At 41.7% G+C, this 25,615-nt stretch overlaps 1 protein-coding gene across 1 annotated transcript in view; it reads left to right on the forward strand.

Moving 5' to 3' along the window:
* Positions 1-12,646: 12,646 nt before the first annotated feature.
* The window catches only part of ZNRF2 (zinc and ring finger 2), a 51,591-nt gene continuing 38,622 nt past the window's right edge, over positions 12,647-25,615 (forward strand). The window contains exon 1 of the mRNA XM_071735389.1: positions 12,647-13,705. Within this exon, the coding sequence (XP_071591490.1) occupies positions 12,970-13,705 (736 nt within the window). The 5' untranslated portion in view covers positions 12,647-12,969. The remainder of the gene's footprint in view (positions 13,706-25,615) is intronic.

Consider the following 25,615-nt stretch of genomic DNA (forward strand, 5'->3'; position numbering starts at 1 on the left):
TGAAGGGCTAAACCTGAACAATTTGGCCATTTGGTCCATCAGTTCCAACTTCTTTCTTGCCACTGTGACAATGTTTTCTGGAAGTATTATATAATGTCTGCCTACACAAATAGCCACAAGATGCTGGATTCACAACCATACAATTATATCGACAAAAACCATTTACTGTAGCCCTCTTAACACCTGAATACTTAGGGAACAAATACTTCTATGACAATACTCTGGAAGGGCTTCAAATGCACTGCCTGCTCAGGAGGACAGGAACTAATCATCCTTTCTAGATCCCCTTTAATTTGTGGGGGAAAAAATATCTCCATGTTGCTTTGAAAATCAGCATAAGGCAATACAGTCCACAGAAATCTGCTCTCAGATTTTCAGTTTTCAGACATACTTATTTGCTAGTATGTAAAATACATGTAAAGCTCCCAATAATAACTATGCTTTCAGAACTTTATCAAACACTAGAACTGGAAGATGGGCATATCCCAGACAGGGAAAAGATCTCATGAGGTTGGAAAGACCCAAAATTTGGAATATAATTCAGGATTTCTTCCAAATGCTGACTGATTGATCTCCCATTGGCCCTGTGCCAGGCTGTAGCCTCATTAAGAGATTCCAGATTAATCACACACCTCGCAGAAAGATGTCTTAGTGACCTTTTTCTGCAAAGACTTCTGACATGGTCCCAGTTATGATGGACTCCTGTAAGTACATATGGCAGGGTTTTTAGCGTGTCTGCTACAGAAAGAGGTGAAAGGTATGTCAGGCTAGTTTAACCACAATTTCAGTACCAGTCTGGCTAAATCTGTTTCTAATTCAATCTAGTTCTGCTGCCTCTGTGATCAAACCATGCACAGAAAGGCCTTAAGAACTGAAATGATAAAACCCCAAGGAAAAGCAGTTTATAATGAAAACAACAGGGCTGATAATTAAACTTGCACCAATGGTCTGAGTTGGCAGTCAGCTCAGCTGGCAAACAGCAATACAGAGAGACAGTAAAATTCTTTACTGTCTGTCTGTGGGACTGATCAGCCTTGACAATTTTTCACCCTACCTTTCTGAAGTGGGGTGAAAGGCTCTATTCAGGCAACAGGCACATTCCTCCTTCCTCGTGAGACAGTAGGTGCTGCAGCATCTGATTCCTGGGATTTTGTGGCTAATTGTGACAGCAGCATTAACAGTAAAAACGTGTATTTTATGCCAGCTGATGACGGACAAAACATTCTTCTGTTGTATTTCAGTATAGATCAAATCTAAAAATCCCCAGATGAATTAACATGTGGCTTCTCTAGACTCCACAATGTCTATGTCATAAAGTATTCCCATGACCATTCTAAAAGATACATCCTCCATTGTAACTTAAAGGTGTTTTTTCAGAAATGTTTATTGCATATTCTGTGCTTCATGGTTCTCCTTAGCAGGCTAGCACTAGTAGTGTGGTGGTTTTTGTTTTGGTTGGTTGGTTGGTTTTTGTTTGGTTTTGGGTGGTTTGTTTTTTGGTGTTTTTTCTGGGTTTTTTTGTGACTGCCATTTGTATAACTTGGATACCATGACTTCTGTAAGAGTTCTGTGTTTCCAGATCTCTTCTTATCATAGGGATCTAGTATATAAAGTATTGACCTTCTGTGCTTATTAAGGTCCTTTAACTTACTGAGCTTCTTGCAATTTGTAATGTGTTTTATCCTGACAAAATGATGAAGAGGTAGAGAGTAGAAAGGGAGGAACAGCCCAAATAACCAAGCCAGATCACTGAAAAACAAGGACGAGCTTCCTTGTGACCTATACTGCTGGTCTTCAAGTATGCATCCTTTTTCCAGTTTCTTCCACTTGGAAAGACTTATCCATGTAAATATTTTTTGATTTAATGACACATTTTAATAGTTTTTAGCAACTTTATGCAGTTTTACTTTTTCTCTTCTCTCTGAAAAGCACCTTTCATAAAAATGGAAGTGCATTAAGATTTCTCCTTCAGTCTCCATTGCAAAGAAGTACCTGAATCAAAGGCCTGGAGTGCTCTCAGTAGAGGTACCTCAGGTCAGGTGAGTTACAGCTGATGAAAACTGCATTGTAATTTTTTTGGACAGAACGAACGATCAGACAACCAAATACAATTTTAGTTGAAGTATGAAGTCTGCAGATATTCTGGAAAGAACAGGAGAATTACTCAAAATATAAGGAGACAGCTGCAAAAGGAGGCTTTTCAGTTTCTTCAGCTCAAGAGCTTCTACGGATTTGTGCATTTTCTAAAGCACTCTTTTCCTCCATTGTCCCTATCTAAAACGCTGCACTCCATCACTGCTGTCATGCATTTACATATTCCTTTGTTGCTGAGGACAGCCAGCTTGAATTAGAAGCTGCTCACATCTAAATTCTGAAGCACTGGGATATTAGCTCAGATGAAGCAATGGATTAAAAGCAGGACTGCTCCACCCCCTTCTCCTAGCCTTGCAGGGGAGGGGGCTGCAGGGCCACGAAGCAGGTCCTCAGCTGCCACTGTTCCTGTCTGACATCCTTTTTGCTCTGTATCAAGCTGTCTGTATCCTTCTGTCAACTCCTGGCAAAGATGCCAGCCCCCAAGATAAAGGCAGGGTGATCAGGCAAGGTCGGTAGTCCTGTCAGGCCCCCCAGTTTAACCTCCTGATGTATGGGTCTGTACATTGCCAAAACTCTGTCATTCCTGTCTCATGGGCAGCAATTGTTTGTAAGAGTCCACAATTGCACTGACTGCTTTATGAAAGTTCACTCCAGCTTGGGGATTCATCAAAATCCTGAGTCACTGAGTCACTAACAGGCCCACAGAGGCTCTCAGATTTGGGTTGTGCTCCCCTAATCCTTTCTGTCAAGTATCCCTGATTCACACTGTTTGTATGAACCAGAACATTCCCTTCACTGAACCACACTCCTGAACGCAAGGCAAAGGATCCGGTGTGGAATTTAATATTAAGTGCAGAACTCTAAATTATTACCATTCAACCTAACTCATTGCTCCCCAAAATATACTTGAAATTTCATTTAAATAGATTGTGTTCCACATAAAGCAAGGCAGTGCCTAGGGATTGTATCTGTTATTGGTTAGTACTGTACTGCCAAAAAAACATTGCATATAATACACTTTGCTATGTTCCCAGAAGCTTGGAAACTCATGTCAGCTGAATATATTCATACTGGATATTCAATCACTCCACAAAATATGCTCTGCAGACCAGTCACTGTTAAAAGTTAATGGCACCTTCTTGAATAAATTGCTGTCACCAGATTGCATGTGTTTTGGGTCCTCTTAAAAGCTGAAAAGGAAAGGAAGGACAAGAACTTGACATGGTGACATCAGTGCTGAAGTGATTCAATTTAATGCTATTGCTAAACATGTAGAATTTTTCCCCCCACGTTTTTAAGTTACATCATGGAATTTTCCTAAATTCTTGTGGTCTTTTCTTGGCATTTCTTTTAGTCTTTCATTTTCTTTCCCCTTTCCCCTTTTCCTTTCTTCTTCCCTTTGTCCCCTTCCTCTGCTTTTCCTCTTCCCTTTTCCCCTTCTTTTCCTTCTCCTTTTCCTTTCCCTCTCCTTGTTCTTCTATTCTACTCTAGTCTATTCTACATTTTAAGTTTTTACTATTCTACTACTTTTTATTTCAAGGAAAATTCTAGACAAGTGATACAATTCTGTGTGCATTTGCTCCTAATAATAATTATGGGCTAAATTTTGCATCCTATATATCTGGGTGGATAAATGTGATGCAATTCCACTAATGTTAATGGAATTTTAACTGACATCAGATTCCAACTCTACATTTTAATGGTTGATTTGCATGGTCTCAGCTGTGAGACAATTTGTCTTAAGCCCCTATTAAATCAGAAAATGAGTGTTTCTGACTGAGTGTGCCAGTCATTCCAGCTCAGCTAGTGAGAGATGCCACATGCCTTCGCCTGCTCTAGCTTTGTTTTTTGACAGCTACTTATGCTACTTATTGTCTAATTGGGCCTGTCAATCCTTCCTTACTTCCCAATCTGCCCAGCCCAGGCACAGCATTCTGAAACGTTTCTAAAATCGGCATGAGGTTGTTGATTACAAGGTTCAGGGGGAAAAAAAATACAGCCTAGATGTGGCAACATGCCTACTTCCATATGACTATTGTCCAGAAAAATAAAGAATTGCAAAAATTAAAAGAAGAAATTACGTTTGAATATTTGGGCTTTCTGACTATAAGGGGAGAAGGGGTACAAGGGATGGGACAAAAGCCACATTTCCTTCTGAGGCTTTCACACAGGCAGTAAGAGCAAAATTCTGCCATTTTTTGCTTGCTGTGCTGTGAAAGAGGAAAACGTAAGAGCCCTTGCCAGGTAGTACCAAATGGTAGGAGATTCAGCTTGCTGATGTGCCCCAATGCACAGCATAGGTTTTCTGGAGGAAGAGGATGTCTTCACCTTTGGCTGGTAGGTTAGGACATGCTTTGCCTTCACGCAGGGAAACAAGCAGCTTTTCATGCTGGGTCTTGCTGTGAAATCCTGCTTGCCAACACCAGGATTCCTTCCATGGAGGATACATCTGCCAACATCTGCTTAACCTTATGGTTGTGCCAAACAGCACACCAGCATTTGGACTACAGTTTCTCAGCGGGGCTGGCAGAGCTCTGACATCCACTGGGACCTGATCCAAAGCCCATGGGATTCAATGGGAAAAAATAAAAAGCCAATTGATCTCAATGGCTTTGGATCTGTCCTTTTGCTCATCTCCTTTGATGATTTATGCAACACTGACATGCATATCTCACTTCTGAAGCATACAGAGCACATGGTTTTAATCCCACCATTTCCCTGGTAAGAGAGAAGGAAGTGTGCTGGCAGCTAAGACACTGAAAAATTCTGTATATTATTATTACTGTATATTCTGTATATTATTCTCTATATTATTATTACTTTCCACTTCTCTATGGAAGGTAGGAATTACAATGCAAAATCACAGATGATTTGTCTTACAATCTTTGCCTGACTTTAAAGGCACAGTAGAATATTACAAAATGCAAATTTTTGTGTGTGTATAAAAAATGTTTTGTATTGAAATGGGAGGTAAGTGAGCATTAACAATTAAGTTCCACTGCTAAATAAATGACCCCTTTCCTTGGAAAAAGCTCATATAGGGAATCTTTCCAATATACCAGGGAATTCTCTTCTCAGATTGGAAAGAGGGAAAATCTCCTCCTTGCGAAGTCTTTGTGAAATCAAGTTTACTGGGACATTGGCAGCAGTGTTTCACTAGTTTTGCTGCTCTGGACCAAGTCCTACAGCAATGGTGGCTACAAGGCCAACCTAAAATAAGTCACAACACAAAAATTGTCATGTACTGAAGGACAGTTTTCAGGAGCAGCCAGGGGTTGCTACACTGAGTGTCTGGCTGTCAGACCTGGTACCATGCCATTCTCCAGGGGATGTCCCCACAGCACCCAAGTTCACGGAGCCAGAGCACCTCCTTCCCACTGCAGAAATCCACAAAGCACCAGTTGCTTTTATAAAGCAGGAGGGATGATTTGCTATATTTTTAGATTTTTCATTCTAGTCCCATGCCTTTTTCCTTCTTTGTTTCCTCACTGGCTCGTGCAATTTTTTCAGCACTAGATGTCAGTGTGGACTTGCAATACCAGATTACTCAGTATTTTTCCTTTAACAAAAGGAAGATGTGCCATCCAGAATGAATCCAAGACTCCCCATCTTCTTGATGTGCTTCCTCCAGAACAGGTCTTTACTTCTTGAATTCCACATGGAAAATGTAGAACTGCATTCTGTCCTTGATTTGGATTACTACGGCTGTAAAAGGACCCTGTCTTTTGTTATCATATCATGTCTGAGTTAAAGAAGAGCTATCATGACTCTAGAGGAAACCCTTTGTTTAGAAAATAAAAGAAAAATAAATTGTTCTGAATTATCTTGTTAAATTGTGACCCTGATAAAGTAGTGTGTCAAAGGTGGCCCACAGGGACGGTGAACCAATCATGTTACTAACAGCAATCATCTCAAAAATAAACTACTGAGTCTTTGCACTCCCAGTGTCTAGAAAAACATTGCATCCTCTAGAAATGTTTCGCTACACCAGATTGTTACAAGGACTGTACTAACTTGAACATGATTTATTATTTGCCTGGCACTTTCTGAATCCTGAACTGAAACCAGTTTGAAGCAGAGCAGCCAGCCAGGAAGTGTGTGCTGGCTTTCTGGAGTGGTGAAATGACAGATTTCTTTCACTCTTTGGAAAACATTATGTGCCTTTCAGAAATTTAAGTCCTCCAGTCTAGATTGAGAATGGTCCCTGTGCTGTTATGGGAGGTCTGAGGAACATGCATGAAGCACCCTGAATCCTCTCATTTTGCAAGCAGCAACCTAGAACAAGCCACCGCTCTCCTGCTCCTGGAGAGCTACAAGCTGGGGAAGGGCAGAGTGGGGAGGGAAGGAAGAAGATTCACAATTCTGATTTTTCATCTTTTACTTTCACGTGTTACAACTTCTGCCAAGTGGATATGAGCCAACCCAACAGATGGAGCCTTTTACACCACCCTCGTGCTTGGTTTACACCAGGCAGAACGCACAGAAAATGCCTCTGGCAGAGAACGAGAAGAGGAGTGCTCTGACATTCCTCCAGACTCAGTATAGTTGTGGCTGCATTTTCAGAAAAATCCAATTATATGCTTTGCTATTATTTACTACACTCTAGCTTATAAAGCATCACCCCAATATATAAGCTAGTATGCCTTGCTTTTATTATAGTTTCAGGTTGTTTCCACCCCTTTGACTTATGAATGACTGCTTGAAAGCCCCATGAGTGACTCACGAGTGTGGTTTTGTTCCTCATTATTAGGTTTACCAGTAGCAGTCTCCAAGTAGGAAGCAGTACTTAAAGCTGTAAGTTGAAAACATTAGCAAATACTGTGCAAAAACAAGGAAAAAGGTATTTTGTCTCCTGGATTCTGAGAAGTTAAGGTAATATTTGGCAAATAATACAGAACCTAAGAGAATACAAATTGTACTTGGCAAATCTGATGTCACATGGCTCCACCACCTGCTATGATTCCTACTTATTCCATTTTGTTATTGTTTCTGTTATACTGTTTTCCATTTACTCACCTATTTCTATAGATACCTCACACTGAAGCAATTAGTGCTCCTAATGAAAGATGTATGGTGTAAAAGAGCTTGTCTACAATTGGCTTCTGAAAACTGATTTACCTGTATAATATTCACTGCGTCAAGACTTGGCACGACTTGTTCAGATAAGGCTCTCTATGAGGCAGTTGCCTCTCCAGGTGCAGAAGGGTTTCATGGCCTCACACTCTACACTGCAAGAAAAAACAGCATCATCCAGGAACCTACCTTGAAAGATTGTCATTATTTCTCTCTGCAGTAGTAAAGGGAGCTGAGCCAGAGCAACAGCCCCCCCCAACTCCTGAATCCACAGTCATCTGGAAATGCTGGGTGCTGGTACAGGAGATCTGAAAACAAGAGGGAATAAATATACTTCCCATATGTTGGTTTGCCCTCCACACCCTCTTCTTCGAAATCACAGAAACAGAAAAAATCAGCTGGATGAGACCTTTATATGTCAACTCTCAGTGTAGAAATAGGCACAGTCTAAGACAGCATTTGTCTTCTGTTCATCTTTGGGAATATAATAAAAATGGTCTGCGAGGTAGCTTTTAAAGATAGTGTTGGTGGTGTTAAAGATGAGTGAAAGGTCAGGAAGCTACACAGTGGGATACTTCACACAATGGTGATTGATAACAAAACCACCAACAAGTAATAGTAACACAGTTTATTAAAGAGCCAGTAACAACACTGGCCTGATTTATGCATTAAAATGGCAAATTCATATGAATGACATTTGGTAGTGCTTGGTTACCTATGAAGGTACTCAGTGGCTATGCTAATACAACTGTGAATGTACAATAGCTTAGAAATTATTCTGGTGAATACTCTTTCCTATTAAAATTGTTAGATTAAAATGTATTTCTTATAGCACTACCTTATAGCATGAAGTAATGGAGTGCACAGCACAAATTGCCACTTCTTCAAGTTATTTCCAAGTATTTCTTCCTGTACAAAGCGTTCAAACATTAAGTCACATCAAAATGTTGGTTTACTCTAAGAACTTTGTTACCTTTTCTGTGAGCATCAGTTTTCTCTACAGGTAACTCCAGTGTACAAAATACAGCATCTTGTTTACAGTGTGACAGAAACTTCAGAAAAGCAAAATCTTTAAACAAAAGATAGACATTTTGAAACAGATTTTTTATAAAGCAAGTTCCTAATTCTGTTAAGCATCACCACACATTTCCAGAATAATTTTGGGACTAAAACATCAAACTTTTTGTGCTGCTTGTTTTTTTATTCCATGAAGAATGATCACAGCATGTTGCAGGATTGTTTTTCATGCATTGGTGTAAGCATATGCATAAATCTTTACAGGATTAATGCAAATATGTACATCTAATATGTTATTAAAAAAAAAATTACTACCATACTGGATATCAGGGTCTCCTACAGATCTTGAAATATCAGTTACCAGATGGAGATACACTGGTAACAAAATGTAACTAAAAAGATGCCTACAATAGGCTTACTTATATAATTCATAGTCATACTGTCAGGGATAATATGGGACCTATTTCCCCTAGTTTACAGATGTGACCATATAACAGTCTCATCTGCTGGATGGCTTACTCTAGCTGCAGATGTAAGGCATGTGCTTTTTACACATCTTATTTTAGAGAGATAAACCCGTGCTGGTTTGTTTTCTCTGTGAGTAACTGAACATTTCAGAAGTCTCTGTTTTCAGTTGCTGTGATGAAGTGGCATGGAACACTATTTAACAGCTGAAATATACAGTAATATAAAAATTGCACTGAACTCTTTCAACCACAGTGTGCACCTCTAGTTTGATACCTGATCAGAAAAGCAAGTTGCCTAAGGCCTGTTAAGAGCCTGCACTTGCTATTATAAACTTAAGCTGTACGTCATGAGTGCGTGGCTTTTTTCCCCCAAATCTTTCTTCTTTAGAAATGAGTGTCTGATCTGTTCTGAACAGAATGTAAACCTCAGCCTCGCATTATTAGTTCAGGGTCAGATGACTTCTGTCTAAACTGAAACCTTGCCTGAAACCTTGTTTCAGCATCCCTATAGAAGCCACCAATTAAGGGGGCAGGAAGGAGAGACTGTCATCTGTCTCCACAGCTCACTGTTCAGCAAACTTCAGAGCCCTGTTCCATTTATCAGCACACATTTCCAAAATGTGCAATCTTATAAATTTACATTTGGTCTTGTATGCTTAGGGCACACCTGCCACGTGGCATTTTTGAGGAAGCTGGTAAAGAAACAAGTTCATTATTTTCACTTGCTGACAGACAAGGTCATGTAACCAGAACTGAAGTGGAGCCATTCAGCTTATAAACAAAGAAGAACAAGTATATTTGCCTGTCTAAACCAGTTGTTCAGTGTTCCTACCCCTTCCCCCCCAGTATCCTGAACAAGGAATAAGAAAGTTAGTTCCTATTTGGTGGTTATTTAATTACAAATAAGATATCCTAGATATGCTTTGACAGCAATAGCAGCATTCACCCATACAGGCCTACAGAAATAAATCCTTAGAGAACCATCTGCTTTCCAATGAGCCCCTGAAATCTGTGGAAATATGGTCAGCAGCAAGATGTTCTACTCCCTTTATTCACTGCTTCCCCTTCCCACTAGTTAATTTCTATGCTGGACAGGAAATTGAAATTTTTATGCAAACTGCTTGTAGTGTGTATTGACAAATAAATGGCTGGAAGTTACTGTGCCAGGTACTTGCCTCCACAAGACTTAACAGCGAGTAGAGAGTCATTTGTTGGAAGAAATGTTAGCTTGAAAACTTAACTGTACTGTTGACTACCTAAAGCATGTTTCCATATGTAGAAAAAAAATCTATTCAACAATTTATAAGAGGGAGCAGGAAGGATGAAGGGGAGAAAGCTCACTCAGAAACATGTCACATTGCTTTTCTGAAGATGTAGGTGTTCTTTGAGGTATGTGTCTTGCTTAGAACACAGTTGATAATGTGAGAGATGCTCTAAACACAAAACAAAAACAGAAGTAGCCCCCCAAAAGAAAATCCCATTGCACTGAGAACATCCACACTCTCGGAGAAGGTAAGACAGGCTGTCCTGCTGTTGTGACTTCTTTTCTGTGACATACTCTATCCTGTCAATTTTCTGATTGTAAGACTGAGTAGCTGCATATTTTGAGAGCTTTTTTCCCCACAGACTTTACAGCTTAATCGTAAACTAAAAAAAAGTTATTCACATATAATCTGTATTTGATATCTGCTTAACTCCTAGATCCACTGTAAAGAAATTACAAGAAGTTCTGTGGTAATGTGTAGCAACGCACTATTTTCTAAATCCCATTTATTCCAGCAGCTGACCAGCTCCACTGGTACTCAGTAGTGGAATTTTTAAAAACTCCATAAAACACTGAGCATGCTGTCCTCTAAACCTGCTTTGATAGGGCTGAACATGCCACAGGCATTCAGAGAGCAGCAGAAATTATGAGTCATGTCTGCAACATCCTTTGCCCATGCGGATTCTTGGAATCTAGCAAGAGAGGAATTCCTATGCTAGCTTTTCCTTCTGTGGGAAAGTTAATAGGATCTCTGTATCTTCTATATAACTGCTTATTTTCTACACTGTTAGTGTCTCAGAGATTTGGCTGAAGCTGGCGAAAGTTTTTAAAAGTAACCAGTGATAGAGCAGATAGCACAATCACGCCAATTTCTTTTTTGTAGGAAACAGAGTTAAAAAGTGCTTATACTTGATCTACCTTGGGTTATCCACCACTGCGAGCTGAGACTGCAGCTTATCATTCACAAGTGGGGATGGCATAGCATGGGACGGCAGATTATCGACCCCAGCTGTCTGCCCAGCACACAAAAGACCAAGCTGTTCATGAGACAGCTGTGGCATCACTGCCTCTTACTGAGCTTACAACAGCTTATAGCATCACCCTCTACATGGGGTTAAAGTTATTCACAGTGTGGCTCAGCTATCCAGGAAAAAGCAGTGTCAGAAGAGTTAGGGCTGGTAACCTCTTCCACCCCAAGCTATGCTGCCTCTTCTTGCAAATTGAAATGACTTGCACTGATGCCAGAAAGTGACTATGTGCAGTTGTAATGTAGATGATGAAATAAGGGGGAAAGAGAGGTCTTTGCACCCATACCCATCAGAGGAAGAGCACTAGATACTATACATTGTACATTATATACCTGTAATACACATAACAATTATAACATACATGTAATATGTTTCGTACGAAAGTGACACAATACTTTGTAAGTTAACTTAGGTTTTGGTCTTATTTATCACATGAATTGTACAATAGCTTGGGTACTATATGGCTGTCACACAGGCACAAATGTAGTTGGAATCCTCACCTAGACAGTGTAATAATGAGTCCCAAGATGGTGTATTCCACTGCTCCACAGTGACACACCTTACTTTAGAGCAACAATAATTCATAAAAACAAGCAGTTTACCTTGGATGAGAGATTGTCGGAATCAAGTTCGTATAAAGTCAATGCGTATGACATTCAATATCACACATCTTTACACAATAACATAACCTTATGTTTCTGATCATTTTTGTCATGAGCAAACCAAGCCTATTATCCCGAAGGCTTGGAGTAATAGCCAAGCTTGGCTACGTGGCTGGGGTTACACAGGGACAATTGTTTTGGCTGGTTAGGCAAATTCACGTGTAAATCTTTAATCAGTAATAACGGGAGGTTTTCTTCACGTAGGAGACTGAAGTCTACAGGATTTTCCTATATCGCCTGTAAACGAAAGGTCGAAGAGATTTTGATCCCCCTTGTACAGCTTCTCCTCCGCATATACCACCAGAACTGTGACCCACAGCAAAAGCCCGGGTGGTAAATCCCCTGCTCAGGAAAGCTCCGGATGGGAGTAAGCGTCCCTTGTGCCAACCACCCCGCCAAACTCAGGCTCTTGGAACGGCGGGATGGGATGGGCCCTCCTCCCCTCAGCTGCTGGCGGACTCCGGCCATCCGGGCGCTTTGCTGAAGCTGCAACGGCAACCCGAGTAAGCGGAGCTGGCAGAAGGGCACCGTTCTTTGAACGGGCTGCGCCCCGCGCTCCGCCGAGCCGCATCCGACTGCCGCCTCTCCTCTCCTTCACCTGGCGGGACCGGACATCGAGCGCGGCCACAGCGGCCGCCGCCGCCGCCTCCCGCCCGGGGCCCGCGGACACCCCCAACGGGCACCGCCAACGGCCGCCCACAACGGCCACCGCGCGCCCGGCCCGCCGACACCGCAGCTCCCGCCTGCTGCCGGCGGCAGTTGTTGGTCTGCTGGCTCCTGCCTCGCCGGGGCGGCTGCTCCGCCCCCCCCCGCCGACCCCTACTTCAGGCAAGCTCCCCGCCCCCGGCAGGTTATCGCCTCACCCCCGCGCTCACAGAGGTCCCTTCTCAGGGACTCTCTCCCTCCTCTCGCCCAGAGCCCGCCCACCTGGCGCTGCCCCGCACCTTGCGTGAGGAGAGGGGGCAGGAGGCGGGGCGAGGTGGCAGGCCCGGCCCGTTGCTCCGCCAGGGGCCGGTCACTCGCCGAGCGGTGGGGGGGCGGAAAGGAGAGGCGGTGGCGGCAGCCCTTGCCGCCGTAACCGCTCCCCAACCCGCCCGCTGGTGCCGCCCCCAGTATGGCGACACGATAGAGGAGCGGCTGCGCCGGGGTGACCGCCCCCTCCCGCCTCCCTCGACACAGGCACGGCGCGCCGCGGGCGGGCGAGCGAGCGGCCTCGGCGCCGCTGCTGCCGCCGTTGACCCCCACAGAGCTTAGCGGCGGAGGATGGCGGCGGCTTCGGCGACCCCGGCGGCTGCGGGCATAGCAGCGGTAGTGGTGGAGCCGAGCGGCCGCGCGGCGGGAGCCAGCACCGTCCCGAGCAGCTCATGGTGGCGCCCCAGACCGGCGAGCAGCGGCCGCACCGGGGCCGCCAGCTGAGCCGGATCCCGGCGGGCGGCTCTCCCTCCTTGACACCGACCACCGAGCGACCCGTTTCTCTTCCCTGGCGTGCCCTCTCCCCCTTCCTCGGCGCGACACGCGCCTCGGATCGCTCCCGTCGGGACAGGACTCCTTCCGCCCCGGGGTGCCGCGGGGAAGGCGGCGGCAAAGGGCACCGGGCAGCGCCAGTCGGCGGCGGGACCATGGGCGCGAAGCAGAGCAGCCCCACCGCCGCCAATGGCCGCACCCGGGCTTACTCGGGCGGGGATTTACCTTCTTCCAGCAGCAGCAGCAGCGGCGGCGCTAACGGGACCGGCGGGCGCTCGGCAGGAGCTGGCGGGCGGTACGCGCACCTGGCGGCGGCGGCGGCGGCGCCTCATGCCGCTCCCGGCGGCGCGGCGGCAGCAGGAGGAACGGCGGCGGCGGGGAGTGCCGCGGGGTCGGCACCCCGGAGCAGGTCCTTAGGAGGGGCTACCGCCTCCGGGGCCCGGGCCGCGCAGTCCGCGTTCAACATCCCCCATAGCAGCGGGCCCTACGGCTCGCAGGACTCGGTCAACAGCACTCCGGAGGAGGGCGGCCGGGAGCGGCCCGCGGGAGGCGGCAGCGGCGGCGGCAGCTCCTCCGGCGGGCCCCGGCTAGTGATCGGCTCGCTGCCTGCTCACCTCTCGCCGCACCTGTTCGGAGGTAAGGGCCCAGCCCGCGGAATGGGCGCTGCGGGAGGGCTTAGACGTCTCTCCCGCTGCGGGGGGCTCGGGGTCCCGGCCGGGTGGGTAGGAGGAGTTGGGGGCTTTATTTCCCCGGCCCCTGGTCCGGGGGTGGGACGGGTCATGATTCATCACTTTGGGGAGGGCGGCGGCACTTCCAGGCTTACGACCGCCGAAGCGGGACACGGTTTGAAGATAGGGTTTGCAGGCCAGCGTCTCCTATTGTTTGTAAGGAGAACTGTGAAACGGGTAAGTTAAAAACGAAACGAACCCCCGCGGCGGTGCCGTCGGAACGGCGAAAAGGAAAGCGGAGTCTCTCTGGCCGGCGACTTGAGACTCTAATAGCTGTAATCAGTGCCAGTGTAAATACTCTTGCCTACTACTTACATAATTAGAATTTAATTGGATCATGTGTCTCCGCCGTTTATTCAAAAATCAGACCAACCCCGTCTTTAGGTACTGATTAATATCTGGCTGATGCTTGTTCCTCTTTTTGAATTCTTGGCTTTTCAGTTTTAAAAGACGCTTTGGAAAAATAGAAGTTAAAGTAAGTTTCATTGTTTCTTTTCTCCCTGAGAGGTGAGAAGAGACAGATAGCTTTCCGTGCTGCTGAAGTACAGGCTTGCAGCACCGGTAGTGAATAGGCTTGAGGATGGCCACATGTGCTCTTAAGACAGGAGAAACACTGCTAAGCTCAGACTTAAGCAAGAAGCCGAGGCCCTTTGAGAGGCGTCTTAAACGTGGAACAAGTTCTCACGTTTTTTTGCCACTCATGTGATAATGTGATGAATAGAACTAGTACCGGACTTGCATTTTACTGTCTGTATTCTTCACCTTAAAGTTAAAAATCTGCCTGTCACAGTTGCCAGCTGCTCTCGGACTTGCTGACTACTTTCGGTGCTGCTTGTTCTAAAGGTCGTTGTTTGTATGAGTCAAACATTAAGGTGCAAGGTGACTTCTTAAATGGATTAATTCTCTTGATTATTCCAATATCTATATATGTATTATAACCTATCTAAATACTAATCAACTTATCCCAAGGCTTTCTTTTGGGAAAGAGGACAGTAATGGGAAGTTCCAACGTGTCTGTATTCTAGTTAATCTGTTTGTGAATACTCTTTGTACCAGGCTGGGTTTTCTTCCCTATAATGCGACCTATTGGTAGCCAAAGCAGGGCTCTCTTCAGTCCGACCCTCATCGGGTGCGTGAGGTTTCTGTCACATGGCCTGCCACCTATATGTTATTGGTGTCCTGACCTGAAGACAGCATAGCTGTTGCTTCCTAGATCTAAAACTGCCTTCCTCTTAGTGCAGTGGTTCAACATGAACAGAAAGCTGTCAAACCTTGTTATAAAAAAGGAATATTTGCCCTTCAGAAAGAAAACATAACTACTTTCATAGTACCAATGTGAGTGTTTTGTTGCAAAGATGCTCATTATACGGTCTTGGTAGCTTGTGGGGGAAGAAGGTGCATGTATTTCTTTTAGTGATGGAAGAATGCCCTGCCACAGAGTATTGTGCAGTTCATGCTTAACACAAGGGAATCATTAAAATATATATCAATTTGTTGCTCAAAGACTTCTGTTTTGGTGGGGTTTTTTGGGGGTTTTCTTTGGGTTTTTTTTGTTTGTTTGTTTTTTGGGTTTTTTTGGTCCTCCTTGCTTAAATGTTGTCTTGCAACCTGCCTCGCTGCCAGGAAGCACTGAATTAAATGTAAATGCAGTTATGATGATCAATAATCTAGGAAACTGTGTGTTCAGAAAGTTATTCTTCAGAGTAACTCTGAATTTGGTAGCATTTTCCTATGGTGTGTAATAATCCAATAATTGCTGTATTACACCATATTTGCCCTTTGCAAGTCTCTGAAATTGGCATATTAAAGAGGATATATGCTAAAATGATGCAAAGCTTGTTGTTTTTCCTCTGAGGAAAAGTGCCAGGAGGGGTACTATCTGTTGACTAATAAATAAGAAAAGCCATATGCGAGGGGGTTGAGTAGCAAGTTTCAAAACACGCTGTCCTTACAAGATGCTAATTATTCCTTCCAAAAATCTTAATATTTCTTATCTGGATGAGTAACTGTAATCATAATACTGCAACATTTGTGAAGAAGGCCTCATTTGAAACAGCATTCTTTATTGCAATTTAAATATTCTGTGATATTGATGATACATTAATCCTCATCACACTCAATGTCAGGATTCTGACTTAGTTGCATGCTTTGTGGGTTTTTTTATTCATTGTAATAATTAGATGCTTGGAACAAGTAGCCCTACTGGAGATCATACATTAGCAGCATCAGCATGGTGAAAAATAACTTGAAGTATTGTTTTTGTCCTGGTAGTAACTAGCTCAAGCTTGTCTAGGTGTGGTATCTGGCGTTTATCTTGTATATCATAAGCATGCTTGAAGTCCCCTCCCTTGTTTTGTAACTTGCAAATTAGCCAAATTGTTTGTTTCTTTTTGTCTGGAAAACTACTGAAGTTAATTTTGAGGATTAGCATAGCAATTCTATTTTTCCCATTATCTATTATTCAATTTAAAAAAGAACACGAATAACTTCATAAGTTGAACTGAATCTCCAACTATTTATGTTTTTAGGCATACTGCTTGGCTTCATCAATCAGTGACATGTGGGTGTTGCATTTGTTAAATTACTATAATTAATTTGCCATTAGTGAATTATGCTCTATTGTCACTTTTACTGAGCAGCTTTGCATGTTGAAGTAATGCAGAAATATTAACTCTCTGCTGTAACATCTTTAAATCCACACTGTGCTTTTTAACATGTTATTTAAACTAGAATATAAGAAGTGTTACGTTACTGTATGTTAACACATTGGAAAGTGTGATCAGTTATTTTCTGTGTTCCTTTAGTAGGAACTGTAGTCACCCTGGCCTTTCCCTGTCTGTTGTTCCTGTCTGACCTCAGGCCAGTGCACCTCTATGAACAAAGTATAGCAGAGTAAATGCTGCTATGTAACCTTGCATCTCATATCAGGGGGAGTTTGATTCACTGGATAACTGGGACCTTGGTTGCACAAAAAAGGAAACATATATGTAGTTAACTTTTTGCTGCCAGCATGCTTGGAGTAGGCTTAGAGCATTAAGCAGAGTGAGACCCAAATTCCATAAGATCTTATGGCACTCCCAGGTGCAGAGGCCAAACCAGCGTGTGACGTTCAAGCACTTTCTTGCAACACAAAGTGCTGACTTCCAGCTTCCTTTAAGGTGATAACACTTATCTGAAATTCTGACCAGTAGTTTCCCACTCTGGTCTTCAGTGAATGGGATTTTCCTCTCTCCCAGCCCCAAAGTAAATATTCTTACCTTCCTTTAAGAACAGCTTGTAAGAGAGTTGGCCTTGAGTTTCACAGTTAGCTTTTCCGCTGCGGTTTAGGCATCAAGTGTTCTTTTTGCAGACTGCACTGCAGCAAAGGTATTGTTGTAGTTACAATATAGCTTGTTTTTGTCAACGATACTTGGTTGGTTCAGCTGAAAATGAACATTCTTTTGAAATTTTCTTTGCACTGTGTAACTGCTGATGTGTCGGTTCCATCACTTAAGATGTTGACAGCTCCTCAGAACCCACTTAATGGTTGTGGTGCTGTTTCTGGGTGGTCACAACAGGGACAATTCTTGGTGAATGCACCTAGTATAAGTATCCTCCTGGTATTCAGATTCAAATCTCTTCTTGGGCACGTTGTAAGACAAGAATAAAGCCTTTAAATATTTTTTTCTCCTAGGGAAGAATATGTAGAAATTCAGCTGAAGATAGCAGAAATGTTACATATTGGGTCTTTTAAATTTCCATGTCATTCCTTCATTCAAGCTAAATGAGCAGAGAATGTACAAGTATTATACAAAAATCTCAGATTGTTATAGTCATGTTCAATTTTATATGATGTATTTATAGACAAGTGTTTAAATATATAGTATTGTCAGATGCAACTGTTGACAGCTTTCAGGCCTGTGTCAAGACTTGGAGAAATAATTTGGAGGTTTAAGTTTTGTCTTTTTGACTTTATTAGGATAGGAATGAAGTTTATGTTACTCCCAAGCCAAATAACGATCAGGCTTTTTGATGTAGTGCTTCAAAGTGCAAGATTGATTGCCAGCTACTGACTATACATAACACAGTAGAACCTTAAAGTTACATTGTAGTAACATTTGTTTGTAATAACAGCTGCTAGAAGTAATTAATGAATTCTTTATTCTATAGAATAAAGTTGACTAACACCTCAGGTTATAACTTAAATTACTTATTAGGTTTTGGAAAGCCGTAACAGTAGAAGAATGATGTGAAGTCTTGGCAAAGAAGTTTTTAAGATGTCTGCTTAACTACCTAAGAAACTGCATCTTGTTTTGTTTTCTATCTGATCCGTTTAGTTATATGGTACATTTGGATATGTTCTTGAGCTTCTAATCTTTTCCACACCTTTTTTTGGAAGTTATGACTATCGTCTGATTGCTTCCTTGCCCCTTCTCTCTCAGTATCACAGAAGTACTAATGCTTTGAGAAATGGCAAAACTCTTGAATATTTCAGACTTTAATGCTGCTCCTGTTTGGCTAGCCAAAGTTTTAACTCTGGGGTCTTTGCCCCCTGACTTGGAAGTGTTGGGAAGCATGATTTGTGATGGCACTGTTGGGATATTCCATCTGTGTGGATCATGCTAGAAGCAGTGAAACTTGCTATTGTAGATTCAGATATTGTGCACTGTATGCCTTGGTACCTCTTGACATACTTTCTTTTCCTGGCAGTTGGAATTTTTTTGATGTTTGAGGAAGAGCAGTGAATCTTCAGTATACCATATATTTCTCTAAATTACTTACTAACCTTTTGGCGTGAGGAAAGCATATAAGCATTTAGTCTAATACAAGCTATACATTTTCTGTACAAATTATGCCTTTTTTTAAAGAGGTACGAGGACACTGCTCTTTGCTGTTATGAACACAAAAAAATCTCATGTGCTGCTTTTGCTGTTGTTTTGCTTTTGATTTGTTTTATTCCCTTGGCTGCACCAGTGAAACACAATTTTATGAATGTTTGTCCACTTTGGAAAAATGAGAGCAATAACAACGAGAAGCTGAATAAAGTATGCTGATGGTAGAAGGAAGTGAAAATGCAGGCTAGTTTGGGAGCTGAGAGAAACATGAATGTGTCTGTACACATACAGATAACTTCACCACAACCACAGACTGGGGGCAAGATAGATCTGTGCCTCATTTTCTCTTCAGTTATACCTATGAGTTGACTCCAAAGTAGAGAGAGAAGAGTGACTTCTGCCGTTGCTGAAGAGATGGGAGGCTTTGGAAATGTATTAGTGTTCCATGAGCCAAAATACAGTTTAAAAATCCAATGTGTTAGGAAAGCAGTCCAGGGAGGAAGTATATTGATAGGGAGTTTCAGAAGGAGTGTTCTGACAGATGAGTTTGAGGAATCTGATTCCTTTTCAAGGTCTTGCTGTTCCTCTATGTAGTGGGCTCTTTTGTTGCTGTATACATATGCCTGTATGGGCAGCATATAGTTCCTGGTTGGCAGCAGAGACATAAACTCTTCTAGGGAGTGGATGGGGGACAGAAAAAAGAAGCAAGATGTTCACCACCACCACCACCACCACCTACCTGCTTCAGATCATTCAAGAGGCTGGTTTTAGTCTCAGATGTTAAATATTTGGACAAGTGAGCTCAAAGCACTAAAAGAGAACTGTTTGGATCTTCTGGTAGTGCTTGTGGAGCCCCTGGGAGCTGTGTTTAGTTTCCTTCAGTTGAAAAGGGAGCCTGGTCTCTGTGATGATGAGAGGATTTGGGCATTGGAATAAATACTGAGGCAAGAGATAGAGAATTTTTGAAGGGCTTCTTTTTCTTCTCCACCTCCTGCCTGGTAAACAAAAGGGGTTAGAAGAAGCCAAGTAATAAAAATAGCATTACTGCATTTAGGGGAGATATGTAAATAGTTAACAGTCTGAAGAAAAGGAAACAGTCTAATTGGTAATGGCATATATAAATATTTTTTTTGGCTATCAAGACAGCGATAATACCTGATTGAGCCTTTGCAGTGCCAGATCAAACAAGGCCTTCCTCTTTAATGTCTTCAGAATACCTAATCCAACCCTGATATTCTGACAGGGTGCCTCTCCTCATATTCTCTCCCATAATTGCAGACTAGTTTACAACAATCTCAAAAGTAATTTCTTTGTCTTATAAAGAAAGCCTTTTGTCATTGCTAGAAATTCAAAACTATTTTTAAAACACATTGCCTGCCCATCTGCTTGGGTAAGTTCTCTCCTGTTCTTGCCAGCTGCTCATGGAAAACTTCCATCATGTAAATGTTCTTGATTTGCTGTCTTAGCCTTGCATGAAACTTTAAAGTTTTGAATAATATATGAAGGTTTTGGAGTAGGTTCTCCTTGCTATTTGCAGATGCACGAAGCAAATTTATATTCTTTCCAAGATTTTTATTCAGTGTTTCTACTGCTCATTAATGGTTTAATTAGTTTCAGGAGAGACATATGATCCTTTCTACAGATTGTGTTAATTTACCGTGGTAATGGAACATGTTGTTTTTGCAGATGTTTAACCTGTGAAAAGAAACAGGGAGAAACCTTTGAGTATTCTGAGGCTTTATTTTGGATTGTTTTTAAGGACGCGCATCTTATAAACAAAAAGAAAACAATCTGTGTGAAAACCACAATTACCTGAGTAGAACCAGAACTGCACTTCACAGGCATTCAGAAAAGTGGTTTTGCTGTCCTTGTTACATCTCCATGGTTATATGTTTCCTAAAAAAGTTCCTATGTTCCTGAGACCACTTTTCTATTGTAAATTATCACTGTGACTTTTGTAAGGATGTCTTGGTGTGCATTCACAGCTCTAAGGGGGCAGTTTTTGGACAGGCTTCAAAAATTCTGATACTTGCAAAAATGGGAGGGTAAGACATAGAAAGAACGGGGCTGGTTCTCACTTTGACTTGGCACATGCTTCTGTTTCCTGAATGGAAATTGTGTAGTATTGACCAAGAGAGATCAGGAAGCATGCAGGAAAATCTTGTAGGGCTCGAAATGTCTGACTGCCTGACAAACAGAATATGAAGTGTTTTATGGGATTTGACTCTGCTACTTTTAGTCACCTTTAGGAACCGACCTGCCTGGGTGTTTTCTTCTTCCTTGTCTGCTCTGTCTAAAAATCAGACCACCACAGCCTGTGAACAGTCCCCAAAGGGTGGGTGTGCTGCATACCATTGTGGATATTTTTAGTAGATTCTGTTTGCTGACTGACTTAGTGTGCTATAAATACAGAGTTCTCATCTGGCATGTACTTTTCGTGTCTTCTAGTAACTTATAATAAATTCACCTAAGACTAATGGCAAGAAAAAATGAACTGTTACAATTTATTTGTCTTTTCATATAAAGTGTCATTTGTATAAAGCCATTATTTAGCAACTTTTTAACTGAAAATGGCTTTTAAAACTAACAGTGTTCCAAGACACTTTGTAGTTGGGCTATCATAATTAATCCGTATATCAGATTGATTTATACTGCAATTTAACTATAGTTTTAAAAATCAAAGATGGAGTTTTTAAACATGAGAAGTTAGTTGGGCATCTGGAATATTACCAATTCTAGTAAATTATTTTCTTTGTTATGTCAATAGTAACATGTTGCCTGAACATGCATTAAGGCTATTCTATGGGTGGAAAAAAAAAACCCTTTAGTTGTGATTCTTCTAGGTTATTTTTTTTTCATGAAGTACAGGTGGATATGTATTTCCTTGAGTTTAAATACAGTTAAGGCACTTACCACTCTTTTGTAATTATTAGGACTTAAAAAAAGGGGGGGGAGGGATCCATGTCTCATTGAAATACAGATGTCTTCTAGTGTTGAATTTGACATAAAATTGAAGGATTTGTTCTTGCTGCATTGCACTGGGCATAACCTAAATGCAGTTCTTCACAGATGTGGCTTTCATGAAAAAAAAACATGGTGGAAGTTTTCCGTGTGCAGCAAAAGAAAGTTCTGCTTAGGAGTGCTTTCTGCAGATTGCCTGAACAAAGAGTATTTTGAGAAAGTTAATTTTTTTTCTTTTATCATGTAATCTGGACCAATCTGGTAACAGTCTTTCAGAAAACTTACAAAATAAACTGTCTCCCTGCCAGGAATCCAAGATTCTTACTTCCTACAGCTATTAGGATCTTTACTTCTTGTGAATTTTTGAGCATGAATATGGACTGAAGTTTCAATATGGCAAAAGGTCTCAACTGTCTTGAGAAAATGCCATCTCCCTACTGGGTAGGTCAGAGCATCATCAGTTAAGCAAATTTTAGAGATATATTGGTGGATGGTCTCCAGAATATAAACAAAATTAAGTTCTCTCTGGTCCTTCACCTCATTTCACCATGAGGCAGTCCTCTTTCTCATTGTCTCTGCATCAGCAAAGAGTACTGGAGTAGCCTAAAGCAAGGATGACTGGGGAAGCCTAAGATACCAGACTTGAGGATTTGTGGTTTGTTTTCTTGGGTGTTTTGCTTTGCTTTGGGAAGAATGAATTTAAAATCCCGTGCCTGCATGCTGACTGTTGGAAGGCATATTGTGATACTGTGCTTGTGCTCAGGGCTCCTGTAGTTTCTTAACCTTAAAGCATGATTAATCTTCAGAGGTAATTTTGATGAAGTGTCCTGAAAGTTTGGGTTACTGAGTTCAGGTGTGAAATGCCCTAATACAGAGTTACCTATGCAACCTCCTGGTAGAGCTTTTTGATTTTTCAGTGTTGTGATTTTGCAACTGTAATGGTCAGTTAGCATTGGCTTGAGTGCTTGAGTTTGTTTTTTTTTAAATCCCAATCCATATGGATCTAGTTGTTACAGGTAGTCAGATCAGAGTGGATTAAATACTTTTTCATTTCTATATCAGTAGTACTAAATATATGACAAGTAGATTGTGTTCCTGAGTTCAAAACAAAGACCACAATTCTAAAATAATAAAACATAACCGTAAAACTACTTCTGTATTTTTAAATGCTGTGTAAAGAAATAAAATACCTGGTCCACCCATGCTATAGAGCCAGAAGGCTGTTGCTGGCTGAAGAGAAATGTTCTACTGGTGCAGCACTTGAATGGAAACAGCATGAAATTCACATGTGTAAAAGGGCTGTGTGCTATCAAAGAAACATCTTTTGAATATCTAATTCAGCTCCTACATTTGGATCCTAGGTGACTAGTGTACAGTGCTTCTTAAGCACTGAATTGTATTGCTCTTTAGTCAGATTTAATTGTATGTTTGTTACAGCTCAGCCTTGGATTAGTTTATACCCATATGTCTTGTATCAGTGAATTTTTGTGTTTTGTAAATGATAACATTTTCAAAGACAGATGATAGTGGGCTTCTTTGTAACCATGAATGTGAAAGCCTGAAGTGTTTAAAATGCTTTTGAAGTAAAATGCTATACTGAAAGGGCTTCTAGTTTGGAGGAAATACAGATTTCATTGCTAGCATAATAAACCTTGTGTTAAGATAAACTTTGGTTTCACATACTCGATAAGACAGCATACAGCTTGAGAGTGGAGGAAATATTCCTTGCAAACGTGGCACTAGTTCTGGTGCAAACAAAGAGGTGAGAAGGCTAATGCAAATAATGTGTTCTGTGTTGCGCAAGTGTGGAAAATGCTGTGTTCATCCCAGGTTATTCTTCCTTTGTGTCTCCACTATGCATTTCCAATTATAAAGCACACGGATACAGTTAGGTGGTGAAGCCAGAAGGAAATAATGAACATGCTTGGAGCTGGAGGGCAAGAGTTCCTTCTAGCGGTCTGGGTAGATATATGTGATTCTCTCAACAGGTGTGTAGGCAATCAACCTGTCATTTATATTTATGTTATTATATATATATACACTATATATTATTATATTGTTATATCTGGTGCTTGTACATTTTGCTTTAAAGCTTTATTCAGAATCACAGAATCATCCGGGTTGGAAAAGACCTCTGAGATCATCAAGTCCAACCCTTGATCTGCTACCAGACCATGGCACTGAGTGCCACATCCAGCCTCCTTTTAAGAACCCCCAGGGATGGAGAATCCACCACCTCCCTGGGCAGCCCATTCCAATGCCTGATCACCCTCTCTGTAAATAATTTTTCCCTAATATCTAACCTAAACCTCCCCTGACAGAGCTTAAGACCATGCCCTCTGTCTTACTGATAGCTGCCTGGGAGAAGAGAGCTATTCTCACCTGGCTACAACCTCCTTTCAGGTGGCTATAAGAAATGTTCAAAAGAGTTTTAAGGTTGGATAATGTAATCTCTTGACATTAAACAGTTTAATATTTTGGGGAAAGCTGTTGATTTGTGGAAGATTTGGACTAGAACTAAGCTTTATGAAGATGGCTGGGGTTGAGAGCAGTATTGGGATTGCTACTATCCTCACAGATAAGACAAATTTATGCTGTCATGTACATGGAGGTCATGGAGTTGTCAAAAGCATCATCATTTTAAAATTTTGGCTGGTATTGATTCTCTTTTAGGGAATGGCTAGCTCTAATGTTTTATCAAGGTCATTTTGACCACTGGCTAAATAATTTTTCTTTTTAAAATTTGTTAAATATTTGACGCTGTTTAGTTTTTATTATTAAGTGACAGCAAAAAAAGGCCAGGGTCACTGAAGTTCTTGCTTTTATTAGTGCTAGAAAAGTCAATAGGAATTAATTTCTGTAATTTCTTCCAAGTCTTGGAAAAAATGATTCTTTGAAAACTCTATCAGTGCTAAGTAGCTAAGTATGATTTGCCTTATATCTGTTGTAAGACATGGCACTCTTTCTCTGCAAAATACTTGATTATATATGGCTGTTGCATGTTTTTAGTAGTGAGTTAATGATATTTACCTCCATTTTAGCTGAGCTTTAATTTGCTGATGAAAATATTGGAATACAGATTTTTTTAATTTTATCTTGGTATTGCAGCAAAGCTAGAAGTAGCCGAAAGCATCCAAATGCATACCTGCTGAAGTGCACTGAAGAGGTAGTTCTTATGTTTTGTTATACACAGTTTTTTTCCTTCCAAATCTACCATTTCACCAACTGTTGATTAGTTCACTCATGAAAATGGCAAGTGATGGGTGATACTGAGAGTGCAGTATGGTATTGAATGTTGTTGACTTTTCAAGTCTGAAAATCTCGTTAGCCATGTAGTTGTTTTGGTGGTGTGTCTGGATTGTGAATCATGCCAAGAAACTATGCTAAGCTAATGGAGCTGTACTGACTTTTAATACTGGAAATTACTCCAGCTACAACTCCAGTGTAATGAGGTGGAAATGGGAGACCTGAAGGTATTCTGGTCTGGATGAGATTATATCGGTTTTGAGGTTATTCTGGTTTCCCCCTTGTTTTGCTCAACAAATACTTTATCATGCAGATTAAGTATGGAAAATGGATGCATGATTTGTCAGCATGAGGAAAGCTCTTAAATGTTTGCTGGAAATATTTGTAAAATGTTCTGCATTTTACACAATGCTGAAAAATACTAATTATAAGATGCACTTCTTGGAACTCTTATTTTTCTCCCTTTTCTCTTGATGGATTTGGATTATTTCTGGGCTGTTTAACAGCGGTGACCCATGGCAGCCCATTCTTAACTGTAAAACTGTTAGCTGTAGTGTGCAAGCATTCATTAAATATATTCAAATCCAAATGTTTTTATTGAACATGTAGCTGGACTGGTGCTATTTGCAAAGATGCAGAATTAAGGCGAGTGAAAAACATAATCACCCCAGGAAATGTTAACCTCAAAGGAAATCCTCTGAAAAAGATGCCAAATTTGTGAGAGAGAGGGAAGGACAAGTGTGTGCAGTAGTGGGTTTTGTTACATTACTCTTTGAGGGAATCAGGATGCATGGATG

This window comes from Heliangelus exortis, chromosome 2 (assembly GCF_036169615.1).
Source record: "Heliangelus exortis chromosome 2, bHelExo1.hap1, whole genome shotgun sequence".
Lineage (NCBI taxonomy): Eukaryota > Metazoa > Chordata > Aves > Apodiformes > Trochilidae > Heliangelus > Heliangelus exortis.